The sequence below is a fragment of the Leptonychotes weddellii genome, chromosome X (assembly GCF_054177405.1).
Source record: "Leptonychotes weddellii isolate Sample4059 chromosome X, ASM5417740v2, whole genome shotgun sequence".
NCBI lineage: Eukaryota > Metazoa > Chordata > Mammalia > Carnivora > Phocidae > Leptonychotes > Leptonychotes weddellii.
This window is the reverse complement of record NC_138385.1, coordinates 54,340,517-54,360,086: the sequence shown is the minus strand read 5'-3', so window position 1 is coordinate 54,360,086 and position 19,570 is coordinate 54,340,517. Positions and strand designations below refer to the sequence as shown.

General features: G+C 47.6%; 1 protein-coding gene across 1 annotated transcript; it reads left to right on the top strand.

Moving 5' to 3' along the window:
* The first annotated feature begins 7,390 nt into the window (after positions 1–7,390).
* On the top strand, positions 7,391–16,763 carry FGF16 (fibroblast growth factor 16). Its single transcript, XM_006726893.3, has 3 exons — positions 7,391–8,287; positions 14,318–14,421; positions 15,777–16,763. The coding sequence occupies exons 1-3, from the start codon at positions 8,014–8,016 to the stop codon at positions 16,020–16,022; spliced, it is 624 nt and encodes a 207-aa protein (XP_006726956.1). The 5' UTR covers positions 7,391–8,013; the 3' UTR covers positions 16,023–16,763.
* Positions 16,764–19,570: the final 2,807 nt, after the last annotated feature.

Genomic DNA, 19,570 nt, shown 5'->3' with positions numbered 1-19,570 from the left:
TGACAGTGTATGAGGTCATTTGGATATTTTTTATGCTCCACTCTCTCTCCCAAATCCCTTTCTGAGGGTCATTTTGTTTTGTTCCAAAGATTTCTGACTCCTTGCAGAAGAGTGATTCAGCCCTAGTCACAGCCTCCTGTATTAAGAAAAAGAAAGAAAGAAAAAAAGACAGTGGACTGGTAAGTAGCTAAAACTCATGCCCAGGGAGGAAATGACTCTACTTCAGCTGTCCATGCCTCCTGCCACTGAGCAAGACTCTAGCCTAGGCCTAAGCAGGCCACAATCCTGACAGCCTCCAGACCTTAACTCATGCCCTCCTCCTACCTGTAATACCACTCTTCCTCCACTCCATTTATCTGAACCATGCTCATTCTTCAAAACCCCTCACTAGCTCTATTACCTCTTCCAGGAACCACATCTGTGTCCTGCTTCTTAACCTCTACAGCACTTAAAATCTACACCACACAATTTAGTATTTAACTCATCAAACTCTTAACCTCTGTTGCTTCATGTAGGCTAGTTTATGCTCCACAATAGTACCCTAAGTATCCTTCTTGACCTCCCTCAGGACACTTTGCATAAGCCTGAACCTGTAGTTGGGGCTCAGCAAAGACACACTGGAGATGCTTGGTCTAGAAACAAAATCAGGGTTTTCCATTATTTTTGCATAACTGGCTAGAAAACAGAGTGCTCAGACGCAGCCATAAAAAAAAAAAAAAAAAAAAAAAGTCCAGCATCCTGGGGAGCAGCTATCAAAGACACCAAAGGTATTCCCAGGTCATTAAACCACAGAGTGTCAGAGCTGAAAGGAATCTTTACTCTCAAACTTTTAAACTGGGGCATGCACTCCTCTGGGGGGTCCATGGCAGTGTGCCAGGGGGTCCACAAAGCCACAGGATAAACATGGAATGCTTCCTTAGAGTGTCCATTTTACTAGAGTATAAGAAATTTAAGGGGCGCCCGGGTGGCTCAGTCGTTAAGTGTCTGCCTTCAGCTCAGGTCATGTCCCAGAGTCCTGGGATCGAGCCCCGCATCGAGCCCCACATCGGGCTCCCAGCTCAGCGGGAGGCCTGCTTCTCCCTCTCCCACTCCCCCTGCTTGTGTTCCCTCTCTCGCTATGTCTCTATCTGTCAAAAAAATAAATAAAATCTTTAAAAAAAAAAGAAATTTAAAATACTTCTATATTAAAACAAATATGGCTATATCGTGTAGGAAAATGCAAACTTTGCATACATTTTTAGGATAAAACATAAGACCTCAAAGATACTTGGAGCTTGCAGTAGGCTGCTTTGGGTTACCCCGTTCAACCCCTCTCCCCTACCCATGCTGGGGATTTCATTTTTCCTCTCCTCTGTCATTAGGGTTACTTCAGTTAAAAAAACAAACTGAGGGTTGCTGGAGAGGAGGGAGGGGAGGGGACGGGGTGGCTGGGTGATGGACATTGGGGAGGGTATGTGTTGTGGGGAGCGCTGTGTGTTGTGTAAGACTGATGAATCACAGACCTGTACCCCTGAAACAAATAATACTTTATTTGTTTAAAATAAATAAATAAATAAAAAGTTTGGGGAGGCTGATCTAGTCCAGCCCCCTCTTTCCACAGTTAGGAAAACTGAGGTCCGCAGATGAGAAATAATTTAGCCAAAGTCCCAGACAGTAGTTCAGCAAGAGCTAGGACCACAATCACCCCCATCAGAATGTACATTTCTTCCTGGTGACTTGCTCCAGTAACTCTTGGCCATGAACTACTCTTGCTACTCCTTGCTAACTCTGTTCTTGCCCCTTGTAGCCTACAGCAATTTTTTTCTTTCCCTGGGTTATACAACCTATCCTTAGGGAAGCCGGTGGCACCAGCAGTTCTGAGAGCAGACCAGAACATTTAGTCTCTTTCTATAGCTTCAAACACAGCAAATAAAATGCCGAATATCCAGAAATCAGAGTGTAACTGATGAGATTTAAACCCCTCACAGAAATGGAATAAAGTCCCCAGTTTTAGGGAGAGAGAAGCAAAGCAGAGAGGCAGTCCTCCTAATTGGAGGCCATAGCCAGGAAGCAAAGAGCTGATCTTAAGACCCTGCTTTTTCCCTTCATTTATGTGTGAAAGAGATGCTAAAAGGCTACCTGGGCAAGGTTCCAAGGAAACTGGGACCTCAGAGAAGCCCCCCAGCTGGCTTCTCTATCTCCTGAGGTAAATGTGTCATCAGGTTGTGGGACTAAATCATCTCAGGTTAAAAAAAAAAGGAAGTGACTTTGGATTCAAATGAGTTTAGCTTCACAACCCTCATATATATTCTTTGGGCAAATAAGCAGGAGCTCTGTAGATTCACATACTTTCATCCACCTATTCACACCTTAAACACACAACTCTTGCTATTACACAGACATAAGCAAATTCTTCTGCACAGTGTCACAAATACAAATATAAGCATGCATTTGTGTTGGGAAAACCAATACAATCATAGTCTCGGCCCACACTTCTCCCCCAACACTCAGCTCCGAACCTACACATCCACCATTGATACTCATATTCACAGTCACACACTCCAGGTTGAGAATTGACCCAGGTTTCCAGGGTTAGAGCCACATTCCACAGTGTCCCATTCCTCTCAAAGAACTAACAGATCATTTCACAAAGACGTCATCACCTGCCAACTAATGGCAAGTTACAGCCAGAATAAATGGTTCATTACCTATCCCCATTGCAAGTAGGCCCAAAGGAGACTTGAGACTTGACTCTCACTGCAGGAGACTGACCAGACAGGTAAGATGGGGGCTTGTTCCAGCCAAAGAGACTTCCTTTCCTCTTTGCGCCCTCGAGTTGGAGTGGGGAAATCGGAATGTAGTCTGACTTTTTGCAGACTTCTCAAACTCAGCTATAAACCCCCTAGAGGAAAAAAAAGACTGCTCTTTTTACCTGGATTTTTCTTGTCCAGAAGAAGATTGGGTAACATCATAACACTGTCTCTTTTGAACCAGGTCCCAACACTTTTTCAGAGTAGTGTGGTGACCAACAGGATGGACTCTGAGGCCACTTTCCAGGGTCTGAATTTCAGCCCCAGCACCTATAATCTGTATCACCTTGAGCAGGTTACTTAATCCTTCTAGCCCTCAGTTTTGCCATCCGTTAGAAATCGGAGTAATAATAGCATCTACCTGGTGGTGGTGTGATGTGATTTAAATGTAAGGCACTTAGATAATGCCAGGCACTTAGAATGTTCAGTATATGGAATTTACAAAAGAGCAATTTCCTGTTTTTCTCAGACCGCCACTCTGTCATTACCTGCCTGCCCACAGACAGGTGACAGTTTGGTCACCTCATTTCTGAGACAAGCCTCTAAAGCCCAGAGAGAACAAGACTGGCCCAATATCACAGAGAAGGAGTAATAGAATTGAAACTGATTGCTTTGGGATGACTCGGCCAGTGTTCTCATCTCTCCCTTAGGAAAAAATGAGCATGGCTTGAGGAAACCTGGGGAGGAAATCGGACTGGGGTCAGGCAGGATGTAAATAATACTAAGAACAATGACCACTTAACATGTGCCAGGCACAGGTTTAAGTACATTCTGTGTATTATTTCATTTAAACCTCACAGCAACCCTAGGAGGTCATGACTATCGTCATCGTCATCATCATCCAGAAAGAGGAAACTGAGGCTTCAACACCTAGAATGGCTTCAAGTTGGGATTTGAACCCAGGCAGTCTGACACCAGAGATGAAGTGTGCAATTGCTACACTATATACTTTTCCACAAGGAAAGCAGAAAGAAAGGAAAGGTAGGAACAAAGGATAAAGGAGCAATATAAGTTCTTTTTGAAGTAAATAGACCGAGGCGGTGTAATGCTAGGGTCAGGTCCTAACTTAAAATCAACAGTTTAAGTCCAACCTCTGCTACCAATTATTGAATATCTTTGTGCCTCAGCTTCCTCAGCTGTGAAATGGGAACAAAACTGTTTCTCAGAGTTGCGGTAAGGCTTAGGAAGATAATGCACGTAAAGCACCTAGGGCAATGCTTAACCCAAGGTGAGCGCCCAGTAAATAGGAGCAATTGATGGTATTAACTACACCCCCTTCAGGATTTGCCTAGCAATACAGCTCCCCATGCCCCTTCTCGGGGAAACTAAGTTAGAAAGGAGAAAACATTTATAAGCTGTAGGGAAAATTAAGAACTAGGCTGAGCAACAATTCCAGACATCTTTCCCACCTCCTGGGTGTGTAGGGGGCAGTGAGTGGTGGGGGTGGGGAGTGAGTACCAGCATTATTAGCTTCACTGTCTCCTTCCTCAAGGAACAGGTCCCAGCGGGCTGCCCCCAGTTTCTGGTCACTTACAGCCCGAGTCAGAACTCTCTTGTTTCTTAAGGAGTTTTTTTTTTTTCTATGTCTTTTTCACATAGGTTGCTTTATTTTTCATATCAACCCTATGAGATATTGGGAAAGAAGGATGGAATCTCAGATGTGTTGAGTGTCTTCTATGTACCAGACAGAATGCTGGACACTTTCCATCGGTGACTTCATTACATCCTCACAACACCACTGTGAAGTCATCTTCACTTTAAAAGTATTGTCCTCAATCCAGTGTGGGTTGCTTCTTTTTTCATGTACATTTTCCTCTCATCCCATATATCCAACACAACCCTGGCCAGAGGTTGTGTCCTGCTGAGGGTTTTCTATTAACCAAAATATTCTGATATCTCACTGTCCTCAACACACTGATCTTTGCATAATCCCAAGACCCATAAATTGACAGTAATTTGCCCCCAGTGGATCTGAGATGAAATTACGACTCTGCTTATTAACTATATGATTCTGTATTAGTCACCTAACCTCCCCTCTAAAATAGGGATATGGCACTTCCTAATCCACAATGTTGTGAAAATTAAATAACTCTCATAAAAGTGCTGTCAATTGGACCACTTCATGGCAACATTGTTTATAATAGAATCATCAGGGGGCACCTGGGTGGTTCAGTCAATTAAGTGTCCACCCTTGGTTTTGGCTCAGGTCTTGATCTCTGGGTTGTGAGATGGAGCCCACCTCAGCTCTGCATTCAGCACGGAGTTGTTGGCTTGGGATTCTCTCTCCCTCTCCCGCTGCCCCTCCCCCCACTCACTCTCCCTCTCTCTCTCAAATCAATAAATAAGCAAAATCTTTAAAATAGAATCATCAGTCAGCTTAATCTCAGAAAAGCCCCAGAGGGGCGATAGAATGCTTATATCCCTGACCTTTGATCAGGTAGGACACCAGATCTGCAACTGTGGTTGGTGACTTTAGGAATGTTGGGGGACAAAGAATGCAGAAATTCCCTGAAGTAATTGTTGAGGAAATGGCCTTTCACCTTTATATCATCACAGAGACATCTAAATCCTTTACAATCACATACTTCTCAAAGCAGTTTCATCTACATTGTTTCATGTGACATTAAAACTCCCAAGAATTAGTCTTTATCATTTAAATTGTCCCATTTGCTTTGTTACTCTTTTCCCCTTCCTGGAAGTGGCCCATCAAAATTTGCAAGATCCTTCCCATCTTCCCTTCAAGGTCCATCCATTACAAAGGCCACACTTTGGCCCAGAATCTAGCCCTAAAGCCCCAGATCAGTCTTCTTTCTGCCTTCTGAATTCACACAGCACTGTGCACCTTATACTAGCTGGTATTCTAGACGTTTAAAGATTTTATTTATTCGAGAGAGAGACAGAGGGAGCACAAGCGGGGGGAGGGGCAGAGGGAGAGGGACAAGCAGATTCCCAGCTGAGTGCGAAGGGGGGGCTCCATCCCAGGACCCCGAGATCATGACCTGCGCTGAAGGCAGCCGCTTCACTGACTGAGCCACCCAGGCCCTCTAGTCTTTTATGTACTTGTCTTAACCTCCGCCCCTCTGCCCTACCTTCTCACTAAATTCACCTCTTCAAAGGGAAGAATGAAGAACGAAGGAATGATTTCCTCGTTTTATGTCAGTCCCACTTTCAAAAGCTTTTTATTATGAAAGAGTTCACGTGTGTATGTTTTTATATCAAGTAGAGGGAATTTAAATTGAACATCCATGTACCCATCACCCAGCCTCAACAATGAGTAACCTATGAACACTATCATTGCAACTATACCTCCACTCCCTCTGCCGTCTCACACTGGATTACAGTAAATCCCAGATAGCCTGTCCTTTCATCCATAAATACTCCAATAGGGACGCCATCGTTTGCATTTCTGTGTCCCTTACAATGGGAAGAGCATTTTCATCTGTGTCCCCGACTACTGGGAGCACATCAGAAGATGATTTCTGAGCACCTCCTGTGTGCCGGATCTTGTGCTTGGCTCAGGAGGTTCTGTCTTAGGCTAAGGAGGCACACCAGAACCAAGCCACGATGTTCCAAACCGAGAATTGCTACAGTTCCACAGAGTGAGCCTGCGGTGCACGTGGGTGCCCAGGAGCAGAAATCAAATTGCCCTAACTGAAGAGCTAAATCGGTTTTCTTCTCAGGGAGACCGGGAGTTCAAACTGGCCGTGAGACACGGGTTCTCCAGCAGGAGGCGCTGCAAAGGCGGGAGCGCGGCGGAGGTGGAGGTGCTCGCTCTGCTCAGCTTCTCCTGCGGGAGACGGTAACACAGCCAGAGCCCACTGCGGGTGCAAACCGCAGGCGACAACGCAGGTGAATAGGCGAGCGGGTCGCTGAGCGCCAGGGCCTGAGAGGGGCCCCAGGGTTCAGGTGTGGGGCAGAGGCGTGGGGGAGCTGGGCAGGCTGGGCACCTGCTCCCCAGGTCTTCTTGACGCTACGGGTTGCCCTCGACTGCCGCCAGTTCCTGCTCCAACTGCGGCTCTTCCTGATAGAATATCTCGGAGCAGGACACAGGACACAGCAAGGAAACACCTGTTTCCAACAAGAAAAGAGGTGGGGGGAAGCCCCCACCAGCCTTCCAATGGCCTCTCATCGGGTTTGCTCTCAAGAGCCTTGTAAAAGCGCGCCCAGAAAGCCAGTGGAGATCGGTTTTCAAAAAGATCACTTTCTATTTCTTACTCCCCCATACTTTTCCTAAGCTGTAAAAGTCCCTTAAAAAAAAAGGCTTCTTTCCTCCGTGGGGTTTCCCGCTCCTCCCAGACCCCTTAAAGACCCCGCCTTGGTGCCGGCAGGGACCGCTACCACCCCCATTCCCAAATTTTGCAACTTCATTCGCTTCCGGATTTTTCACTTCCTCAGCCCCCACCGACCTACAGGTGGGGAGTGGGACTGGGGATGGGCAACAGAACAAAGAAACCAAGGAGCCCCAGTCCCGGGCCAGGCGCCCCTTCTGCAGTTTTCGACCAGCTGGGGAACCAGAAGGGCTCAGGAACGCGTGAACCCCCAGCCCTGGTCTCAAGCCACTTTCCGAACGCGAGGAGCCTGACGACGCGTGGGAGGTGGGAACTGCCCCCGCGCAGCCAACAGACCTCCACTCAACAGGCCTGAGTGGACGTGGGCGCCAACAGTCTCCACGCACTGGGCTCCGTTATTTCATCAGCAGTTTCAGAAAAACCTGCCAAAAGCAGTTATGCCTCACTGCAATGTGTAGCTTTTTCCTGCCATTTTTTTCATAATAAAAGAGGGAGTGAAGCTCGCTCGCTCTCTCCTCCCTCACCCCCTCCCTTCCAAAAAGAGCCAAATGGATACAAGGGGGGGGGGACCCACACACCAATCTCCGAGGGGATGCCAGTGAGGTGTGGCTTGTATTTAAATATCCAATATGTCAATGTAAGGGGAGTGGGTATGTATATAAAGTGCCGTTTGCATCTGATAGCTCGACGAAGCCAGCTATGAGAGGCCTAGGGAGATGGACGCGTAAGGGAAGCGCCACTTTGACTGAGAGCAAGGTCAGGAGCTCGTTGCCCCGCCGCTGAGAAGTTCCTTGGACGCGAACAGACGTCGACTGCAGCTAGGCAGAGCGCGGAGCGAGCGAGGGAGCGAACAAGCGCCGCGGAGTCGCCTGCGCTCGCTGAGGGGAGAGGTAGTTGGCGCCCCGCGGCCCCAGCTCGGCCCCGCGCACCCCGCCATGGCGGAGGTGGGGGGGGTCTTCGCCTCCTTGGACTGGGATCTGCACGGCTTCTCCTCGTCTCTGGGGACCGTGCCCTTAGCTGACTCCCCGGGTTTCCTGAACGAGCGCCTAGGCCAGATCGAGGGGAAGCTGCAGCGCGGCTCGCCCACAGACTTCGCCCACCTGAAGGGGATCCTGCGGCGCCGCCAGCTCTACTGCCGCACCGGCTTCCACCTGGAGATCTTCCCCAACGGCACAGTGCACGGCACCCGCCACGACCACAGCCGTTTCGGTGAGGACGCGGCCGGGAGGGACGGGAAGCAAGCGGACGGCTCGCTGGGGAGCCAACGGCGCGGGGCTCCGGCTCCGGGCCCGCGCGGGCCACCCTCAGCTCCGTGCCGTCCGGGCCCGTCGAGGCGGGAGACGGCCAGGGACGCGGGGCAGGCGGGATCGGATGGCGCACACTTGAGCCGCGCGGCGTCAGGGCGCCTGGCACCCTCAGACGCTCTCGGGAGGAGGCGGGGGCGCCTTGAGGTGCGGCCTCGCATTCCCCCACTCCACCCTTCTTCCCTCCCCCGTAGCCGGGGGAGCATTCTGACACCCGACGCCGCGCTTAGGATGAAAAGCAGGTGGAGCTGGAGAAGGGTAGGAGCGCCCGCCACCCGCCGAGGAGGCCAGGGACCGTGGCTGTGGCGCGGCGTCTCGAGGGCAGCGGGGTTGTCGCGGCCGATTGTCTGCCGCAGAAGCCTTCCTGGGCTGTGGATGTGGTGGGCGCGCGGTCCGCGCCGGAATCGCTTTTGGCAGACTGGGACTCGGCAGCCGGCAGCCGTGGCACCTGCCTGCGTCTGGCTTGCTCTGCCCGGGGAGGAGGCCAGTCCGGGCAGCAAGGCGCGAGCTGGGTCTTGGAGAAACTGGGGAAGCCTCCCGCTGTCCACTCTGGAAGGGCACAGCCCTGGGTCTACTTTTGCCTGGACATACGTCTGGACTCCTTGCCTCACAGGGAGGAAACGGTCCTGGGCCCACTCCCAGCCCCAGAAACAGGTGTCTCCTGGGCCCAGGACAGGAAATGTACAGGCTCCGAACAGGATTTTCTCTGCTCAACACCCGGCGGATTGTTGAAAGGGCACAGCTGCCTGTCTCACATACAAAACATAATTAGTATAAACCTTGATGTGGGATGGAGATCATTAGGTTTCTAAACAAATGTGTTCATTCCTCAGTCATTTGGCCATTTTTATTTTCAATTTCCTATTCTCTACTAAACCATAATTCAGGTGCTGTGACAGCTACCTTTATTTGGGAACCCCATCCCCCAATGCCCTCTACTTCTTCCCAAGAACCCTGTGGCCCAAGGACACCTTCTATCCCTAAGCCAGTAAGAGGCTCTGCCAACCCTCCCGCATGATACCCGTTGCCTTCTTTATCCCACCCTCCCCCCCTTCCCTCCCCCACCCCCGAACCTCCCCATCCGCCTATTCCCCTGCCTTGCTAGAGCTGCATCTGGAGTGCACAGTAAAAGGCAGGGCGGGGGCAGGGGTGGGGGTCCCAGAGGCCAGTGCCTGGGCAAGGCCAAGTCTAGCAAACAACTTAAGGTCAGGGCTGGTCTTCCTTGCTGGGAGCAAGCAGGAACCCTAATGAGGTCTATGTCATCTTGGAAAAAGGCCCTCACAGATCTGGAGGACAGTGGGTTGTGTGTGGGGTGGGAGTAATGGAGGGGTGCAGGTGTCTGTATGAATTTGCAGCCGGTCCTCCAAAGGGTGATAGGTGCGGTCAGGGAGGAGGGAGTATTAACTTGGCTCCTTCCCCTTCCATCACTCGTGACTTTGCAGTTCCCTTTTGTTCCTCTTCGGAAGGAATGGGACTCCCACCCCGGCCTCAGAACCTCCCAAAGTCTCCCAGAAATGGCCTGAAGATATTGGAGTAGCTCATTCCTGGTATATAAAAAGAAAAATCGTGAAACGAGGGAGAAATGTAGGGTGGGAGCAACAGAGGTGGAGAAACTATGAGCTTGGCTTCCAGCAGCTAGCGTTTGTCTGACTCCGTGCCTGAGCTGAGCCCAATAACCTACAAGGTCAACATAAATTAGTAATAGGCTCTTGGGATAAGTGGTCTTTAATTACCTCCCTAAGGACACATCTTGATTTCCTTTCATCTCTCAGGCCTGCTAAGGGTAAGTTTAAGGAGAAACCAAAGGAAATAAAACTGGCAGGAGGAAGGGATGTTTTCATTGCTGCTTCACTGACTGCTTCATTTTTGGTTTTGCCTTTTAAAATAACACTGCCTGAGACCACCTCTGCACCACCTTTTCCCTTTCCTCCTTCCCTGGCTTCCTGGCAGTTCCATGTATTTCCTGTAAAGGAAATGATAACTAGTCAAAGCTGTCTCTTTGTAACCTGCCCTGCCAACTTTCAAACACACATTTACTCTTTCTCAGTTTAGCTTTTGGCAAAGAAAGAGGTGGCGTTTGAGTTTGCTAACTCTCCTCCCTCCACATTTGAGTTAATCAGCCAGGGTATTCAATAAATCGAAACTTTAACATTCCATAAGTGCCTTAGCAGTCAACATTCCAGCAGGGTAAAGTAGGCCAGACTTAAGATATAAAATATTATAGATTTCTGCTTGGGGGGAGGAGGTAGTCTCCAAAGGCCATGTAAAGTAAATAGCTATTTGTTGTAATTGGAGAGCAGGGCCCCCAAGGATTACCCTGGAATCCATGTGTTCAGAACGAGTCAGGCTGAGCCCAAGAGCAGCCACGACTCCAAATAATAACCTGTTGGCATAGCCTACACTCCCCCCCTCCCCCACTCCATTCTTCAATCAGTGGTTGGGAGTATTTCAATCTCTGCTTGGCTGGTGGCATTTACATGAGGTTCACGGGGTACTGACATTCCTGAGGGGGCACCTGTGGACTGGCAGAGCAGGGCCTGGGAGCCAGACTGGAGGAGAGGCCTCCCACCAGGTGTGAAGGGGCAGGCTAATGCAGCTGCTTTGGTTTTTGAGCAGTCTGCTCCTTAGTTGTCAGGATGCCAGAGCAGCACTGTCTTGGCCCCGAAGGCCCTGAAAGGATGACTGAGGGGGCTCAGGCAAATCATGGAGCCAGACTGATTCAAGGACACGTTAGCCAACGGTCTAGCGAGGTTCTGGAGCAGTGGAGCTCAGGACAGATCTGTTTTGACTGAGGCCATGGGGGAAAAGATGGAAGAAGAGTCTGGAAATTGTCAAGCGGAGGCCAGAGCCTGAGATGGACAGGTCAAGATGAGGCAGAGTAGAGGGAGGTCCTGGACCTCGAAGGGGGCGAGAGTACTGAAGACAAACATTGTCTGCTTGATACTTGGCCTCCACACTTCGCTGTTAATACCCCTCTCCAACTGTAACTGGGAAAATGTGAAAACAGCTTGTTTTCTCTCTCCCTTCATGCTGGCTGGGATTCAGGAGGTTTAGGAGTATCTGTTCCATCATCATGTGCCCCTGGGTTCCCACAGTTTGAATCCAGCTAATAGGAAAGTTGGCAAAGGAAAATGATGCCCCAAGACAGCTGGGCAGGGATGATTCCAGCTGGTGGAGACCCCTGTTACTGGACACAACCCAAGTGGCTTCCTGTATGATCTGTCCTTTGGCATCGGGGTTAACAGAGAGTTGGAGAAAAACTGTAGTGACTCAAATGGCCACACCTCTTGTGTTTCATGATTTGTTCTCACACCAGGTCTTGGCCGGTGAGATCACAAGCTGCCCTCTGCTACTTCATGAGCTCAGGGTGGTCAGAGACATGTGATACTTAGAGAATGAGGGAACTAAGATTTGAAGCTCAGAAGCAGTTTGTCTAAGCAGAGGAAAGAATTAGCAAAGAGGAGTTAGCAAACTCGAAGGCTCCAGCAGGTTGGTGTCCCTCAAAGTTTAGCACACAGAACCGAACCGTGACCTGGTTTCTTGTTTGCCTGCCATACTGGCCACTCTCCTTTGAACACACTCCTGTTTCTCCGTAGACCTCTTTAAACACAGTAGAACTAAAACCAGTGCTCAGTGTGCTCTAAGGCGGGACAGAGTAGGGCCGTCTCTTCCCTTTTGCCGGTTGCTAGGCCTCTGTCAGTGCAGCCTTCGGTCACATTAGCTTTTCTTTGTTTGTTTCACATTAGCTTTTCGATAAACTTTAATTTTTACATGACTAGTTCTACATCAGCTTTTTAATATCATGAATCACCCATACTGAGCTTACCTTGTTCAGTCAAATCTCTTGGTCATTGTCGTGTATGTGTTGCTAAGCCACATCTCCACGTTCCAGAGGTGGGCTGACTTGTATTTAAAGCAAATGCATGGAAACACAAAAGAATATTACGTGTTTTCAAGAAAATATACATGGTTGCCTGAAGTGGGGAGGAGGATGAGAGCAGAATACAGAAATAAAAAGAAATGGATGAATAAAAAGCCCTTGCACAGACCAGTTATGATACTAGGCCATAAGACAAGGAGCACGATTAACTCAACTGTCTGCACTTGAGGCTCACCATCCCCCAACAAAAACCCAAGCACAACACATCTTGAGTAATCCGTCTGGGGACCAAAGTGCAGGACTTTACATTTATTCTAATTAAAGCTTATTTTGTTGGAGTCAGCTCATTTTCCCATCCTCTTGAAATCTCTTTGGATTTTGATTGTTGTGTCACCTCCTCGGCTGTACAGCTTCTGGAACTAGGGTAAGTGGTTCCCCTATGTCCTCTTACAAGTCATTTATTAAAATGTTAAACGAGGCAGAACCCAAATCGGACAACTTGCGCAATGCAACTAATGGGTTTGATCCATCACATCCCTTCCTGCTTAATCCCTACTTGACACCAGCTAGTTGCCCTTCTCCTCCTACCATCTTGTGTCAGTCTCTTTTCCCAAAATGCCTTCCTTGTACTGTAGAAGTTAAGAGCAACCTGACTGAGAATAAAACTTGAAGGATTTCAATGTCGGAGGCCATACGATGGCAACAGACCTTTGCATTCTTCAAAGAGATCCAAGTGGGTCGTGGAAGCATGTGCCCTAAAGCTGCCACATCTGCACACCCATCCACCAGCCCAAATCACTGGGGCTTTTCAGGAGACTTCCCACTGGAGCTTTGAGTCCAATTTCAAAATTAACCACTTCATTTCTTAAGTAATCTTTAAGGAATCAGTTCCACTCCCTATGTAGATTACATAGAATACGATTACTCTTAAGAATTGCATTTTTGGGGGTAAGAAAAGCAGCCAGATGTGAGCTCATTTCATACCTTTGGATGCCTCTGTGAGTCAGTCATATCAAGCTTTGGTCTGTACGTTGGAAGACATGGTTAGAGACAGGAATATCAAAGAGGAATCTACTTGACCGCTATATCTGTATCCATAGAATAAAAGATGTGCTATCTTAGGACAAAACTGTAGTCTTCAGCACCACCAGGTTTTAAGTTCTGGGTCCTTTTTCCCCTCTTAGAAGTTGATTTTTTTTTTCTCCTGCTGCTGCTGGGTAAATGAAAACATTTCCAACTCCTCACCTCTATCCTTGTCAGCTAGAGGGATGTTTCTGAATGTCTTCCAAACTTTCCCCTTAAAGTTGCAACAACTCAAATCAGTATCAAGTCGAGTACTACCTGTCAACTCCTTGCCATGGATAAACTTAAAATTCTAAAGAGACAAGGGGAAAAACGACAGGCTTGTCAGCCTAGGACTGCACTGGCTAAGAGCATATTTTAGGAGAAAGCTCTCACCAGGCCATGTTTTTTGCCTACTGCCATAGGCAGGACACACAGACTTAGTAAGTAGACTGTGTGGCCTTTGTTAGAGTCAGCTGCAGGCAGTTGACAGCCTCATGTGGCTTTAAGGACATGGGAGCTAAGAGGGTGCAAAACAAATTCAGCCTAGAGGACAAGAAGGTAATGCTGTGTGCTCTAGGGAGGAGGGAAGTGACTTTGCGAAGATACAGAAATCTAGCCACGTTCTTCCATTTAGAAAGCTACCCTCCCATTTCTTGAAATGGTGGTATTTAACAGCAATGGTACCTTGTAATCATGGAGCTTTCGTAGCCAAAGCCTGCTCGTGGTCTCTTCCTCATAATATCTCTAACAGTGTTGAGTAACAGATTGTTTCGCCCCTCTTACATGGGGAAAAACCGAGGCCCGGGGAGACTCAGTACATTTTCTGAGGTTCCATTCTTGCTGCAAAAGATGGTTTCATGAGGTCACTCACCAAAGGCATACAGGGCTGGCCTCCAGTTGAGGATAAATGACTGGTAGCTCATGTCACCTGAACAGCTCCCTCTTAGCTTGACATCAGTAATAGAAATGGCATTCACTTTTTTGCTCTAGGAATCCTGGAGTTTATCAGCCTGGCAGTGGGGTTGATCAGCATCCGGGGAGTGGACTCTGGCCTGTACTTAGGAATGAATGAGCGAGGAGAACTATATGGGTCGGTAAGTTGAAGGTTTTCTTTTCATCAGAGGCCATTACCACCGGTATTTGGACTACATAAGGCAAAAACATAAAAACATTTATCTCACACTTGAAATACTTCTATCAACTGCGAAGGATTAGTGTCTTCTAGGTGCTTCTTGGCTGCCCAGGAGCTTGCTATATAATAACACTTTCACTCATCCAGTTCCCATCAAAACATCAGCTTTTCTATGGTACCTTTGCTTTCACCTCTTCCATTAGAGGCCCAGCCAGCCTGGTGATAACAGTAAATTGTGCTGGTTTGTCAACAGAGGGTAAGGGTTGGGGGCATTTGCACTCCCGAGGAGCACCTATGAATTTTACTGGGCACCTAGAAGAGTAGCAGACGAGCTGGCACAAAAATAGGCAGTGGAAGGGCTGGCCTTCAGATAGAGATTCTGAGACTGAAAACACAGTCCCTGATTTCCAGACTGCTTCAGCTGAATCCCAGAGGCCAAATGAAACAAACAAACGAAGAGTGAGGGCTCCAGGGTCTGGTGACAGCCCTAAGTCCCCAGCTAGGACTGGGTTGGCCGCAGTACATGTTCTCTATTCTGGACGCTAGCCCAGAGCTGGGGAATGGTGAGTGACTTCGCTGACCTTAACCCTTTCGGGGGAGCCCAACTCCTGGGTTTGCCTTTTGAGTCACGGAGCATGCTTTCTGGCTGCCTGCACCCCATGAACTCAGAGCACATTTTTCCCTGACACCTAAGAGATAGGCCTGTCCCCAGCACTCCATATCGGCAACCCCAGCAAGCAGTATGCCAGCTGGATCAAGTGTGAGAAGGCACAGAGGCAAGAGACCTGCCTCAGGAGCTGCTAGCTTGAAGTAGCCAGATTGGAGGCACTTTTCAAGGAGATCTTTTCTGAGCTTTCCAACTGACAGGCCTGAGACCCTTCATTAGGAGAGATCATAACTCACCTCCCATGGAGCTTTATATAGATCCAAGGCCTTTGCCTGTTAGGTGACATGGTTGACTGTAATCTCAATGGATTTGACATTATTTGCCCGAAGTAGGGAGAAAACTCGGGGGCCAGAGGAGCATTGGGAGGCCATAGCAGAAATTTTCAGGCTCAGAGAGCCAGGTGAGGCCATCTCCTTTGGTCTCCTGCCTTTGGGAAAGATCTCACCTAAAACATTTCTGTGTGGTTCGTGAAAGAGGATGAGGGCCATACAGACAGGACTGTTTTGTGCTACTTGGAAAGGAGATGCCTCAGGAATACTGGGAAATAGGGCTGAAATGTTCTAACATCAATGTGTTATTGCTATTTCTGCAAGCTGGGATGGGAGAAATAGTCATATAATAGGCTCTGCTTTATTTTCTCATCTTCACAGAAGAAACTCACACGTGAATGTGTGTTCCGGGAACAATTTGAAGAAAACTGGTACAACACCTATGCTTCCACCTTGTACAAACACTTGGACTCGGAGAGACAGTATTATGTGGCCTTGAATAAAGACGGCTCACCCCGGGAGGGATACAGGACTAAACGACACCAGAAATTTACTCACTTTTTGCCCAGGCCAGTAGATCCTTCTAAGTTGCCCTCCATGTCCAGAGACCTCTTCCGCTATAGGTAACGGACCCCTAGTGTGACCTCTGTGACCCCTGTACTCTAGGGCCACAGTCGTCTCTGCAAGCACTATACTCATAGCTTTTCAACCCTCTTTCCTATCAATTTAGATAACAGAGGACCACTTCCTGTTCAACTCAACCCAGCTGTTCCTTTGTTCAAAGTGTATATCAAGGTCGGGTTATTTGGGGGAGGGAGATGGGTGGAGGGGGTGGGCTGGAGGGAATCCTGTATATACTTTTTTCTTTACTCATGTTCTTTCCCCTGAGGTGGCACAAGAAAGAATGGGGGCCCCTGCCAAGGGCCAGGGATATCTTGCCCCACAATCTACCCAAAAACTTTGACAGTGGGTAAATGAAAAGCCAAGGAATCTCCATAGATGCCACATGCAGAGCTTTGGAAAAGTCTCATTAAAATCCTTGGGTCTATGACCTGGTGCAGGCCATCCCTGCATTGGCTCTAGATTTCCCACCTGCCCTGACATGCAGTTTTCCTGCCACTGGAAGTGGGAGATGGGGTAGGTTGTAAGAAAATGATATTAAAATGTAAGCATGGATACTGTGCATAAGAACAAACTATTTATGAAATGTATATGCTATTTATTTTATATATTTATTTATTTCAAAATAATTTTATTTTTAATGAGAGATGCTATGACTGGATTTTCATCAGAAAGAATAAGGTCCTACTGAAACGGGATAAATGAGTTATTAAAGGCTTTTATTGGCAATAAAATTTTATATTGCAACCATTGTCTAATTCCATTGAGTTGTACATTTAGTAGGATTAGAAGGTTGGTTAGCTTCTCTCTCTCCAACCTATTAGAATCTCCTGATGTCAGCATCACACTGCCTAGCCTAGATGACCCATCACCAACAACACTAGCATTATTTAGGGGCCTTATCTGAAGTCCTTTCTGGTTCTTTGACTTCATTTTGGGGGGGGAGTTGCTTTTTCTTTATGATGTTCAGTTAGTCACCACATAGAACATCATTAGTTTTTGATGTAGTGTTCAGTGATTCATTAGTTGCATATAACACCCTGTGCTCATCACAACACATGCCCTTCTTAATACCCATCACCCGGCTACCTCATCCCCCCACTCCACCCTCCCCTCTGAAACCCTCAGTTTGTTTCCCAGAGTCCTGAGTCTCTCATGGTTTGTCTCTCTCTCTGATTTTCCCCCCTTCAGTTTTCCCTCCCTTCTCTTATGGTCCTCCGTGCTATTCCTTATGTTCCACAATTAAGTGAAACCATATGATAATTGACTTTCTCTGCTTGACTTATTTCACTCAGCATAATCCCTTCCAGTTCCATCCATGTCGATGCAAATGGTGGGTATTCATCCTTTCTGATGACTAATATTCCATTATATATATGAACCACATCTTCTTGATCCATTAATCTGCTGAAGGGCATCTTGGCTCCTTCCACAGTTTGGCTATTGTGGACATTGCTGCTATGACTTTAAACTTAGTGAGGAATCAAAGCTTCAGGAAGCCCTGGACCAATGGCTCTTACAGAAGCTCCTATTTGTGCTTAGGACAAGGCATAGAAGAACCCTCCTTTGGGATTTGATTAGGGATCAAAGCCTGATGGTCTTATGAAGATAGGAAGATGAAGGGATTCAAAATAAACAACAATCAGTAGGGGCACCTATTTTTTGAACCAGTCAACTTCCCTTCTGGAAGCATTCTCCCACTCCCTCTCCAACCCCTGATCCCCATCCCCTGCCAGTGCTTCTCCTAGAGAGTTCTGGGAAGCTGTTAACACACTTCCCTAAAGAAGTAGTTCTCGGGGTGCCTGGGTGACTCAGTCGGTTAAGCATCTGCCTTCGGCTCCAGTCATGGTCCCAGGGTCCTGGGATCGAGCCCCGCATCGGGCTCCCTGCTCGGCGGGGAGCCTGCTTCTCCCTCTCCTTCCGCTGTTCCCTCTGCTTGTACTCTCTCTCTCTGTGTGAAATAGATAAATAAAACATCTTAAAAAAAAAAAAGAAGTAGTTCTCAAAGTGTATGGTCTCTTGACCAGCAGCAGCAGCTGGGAACCTGTTAGAAATGTAGATTATTGGGGCGCCTGGGTGGCTCAGTTGGTTAAGCGACTGCCTTCGGCTCAGGTCATGATCCTGGAGTCCCAGGATCGAGTCCCGCATCGGGCTCCCTGCTCGGCAGGGAGTCTGCTTCTCCCTCTGACCCTCCCCCCTCTCATGTGCTCTCTCTCATTCTCTCTCTCTCAAAATAAATAAAATCTTTAAAAAAAGAAAAAAGAAATGTAGATTATCACGCCCCAACCAAGACTTCTGACGCCAAGTCAGAAACTCTGGGGGGTGGGGCCCAACATGTTTACAAGCTTCCCAGAGGATTCCTGTGCAGGATAAATTTCGAAACCTAGTGCCCTAAAGGAATGGTTTTCAAAAAGAATTATTTTTGCAGATGAATGGCTTATAAATAAAGTTTTAGGATAACTTTGGTCCATAAAACAAAAATAGAGTTGCTCTAGTTCAGGTGGAGATGGCATTCCTGGAACTCCCTCTTCTCCAGAGGAGCCCCTGAGATATCTTGGTTTAAAATCCCTAGCCTCTTTACTGATATTTACTTAGATAAGAGCATAAGGTTATTTGAGTTTTCAAAGCATATGCTTTCAGGAAAAAACAGCCAAGGGAATAAAAGTCTCACTGAGTACTCAGACACCATACAGGACTGGTGGAAAAAGGTTTTAGGTTTAGGCTAGTTCCTTCTGATGCTCCTCAGTCACATCATGTAGGCATCCACTGTTTTTCTAACTGACTGTAGGGATGAAACAAATAGCTGAGGTAGCAGCTCACTTAAAAATCAAAATCAAAAAGTCTAAAAGCTCATCCAAATCTAAGTACCCAACAGAGAAACCACACGTAAGGGAATATATACACGAGATAGCAAGTAAGATTATATGATAAAAAGTGCTAGGTTGCACGATTATGTATGATCATAGATTAGAGTGCTCACCAGTGGATCCACCAAGATGAAGATCTCACAGGGCTAGGGTGAGTAGGGACAGCTTCCTAAAAGGGGTAATGCCAGCTGTGAAGAGCCAACAGAATTTGGAGAGGCAAAGAGGCTGATGGCAAGGTCCGTGTTAAGCTGCAGGCCGAGACATGACCTCTAGAGGTCTCTAGGATAAGTGTAAACATCAGGTGTGTGATATTTTTATCACATTTTTAATGAGTATCACATTTATTTTAAACTGAAATTTTACCTGTATTATCTATGGTCAGCTACCTGTAACTTTTGATACCCAGCCACAACTTCTGAGGATTTGTGAGATAAAGGAAATCTGTTTTAACCAATAGGAAGCTGGCACTTCCCTGTGAGTAAGGCCAGCGTTACTCTAGTAAGGCACTTGACATGACCCTGGCAAGGCCACAGCATGACACTCCAGGGCAAGATCTACAAGGAAAATGCCACTATAATGAAAAAGGGAAAGGCTCCAAGTCTTAGGGTTAGGCCTTACCTTTCTCTTCTCAGTGGACGTACAGGGAAAAAGACTAGAATGGTGTAGGGCCCCAGGGTCCAGGAGTTC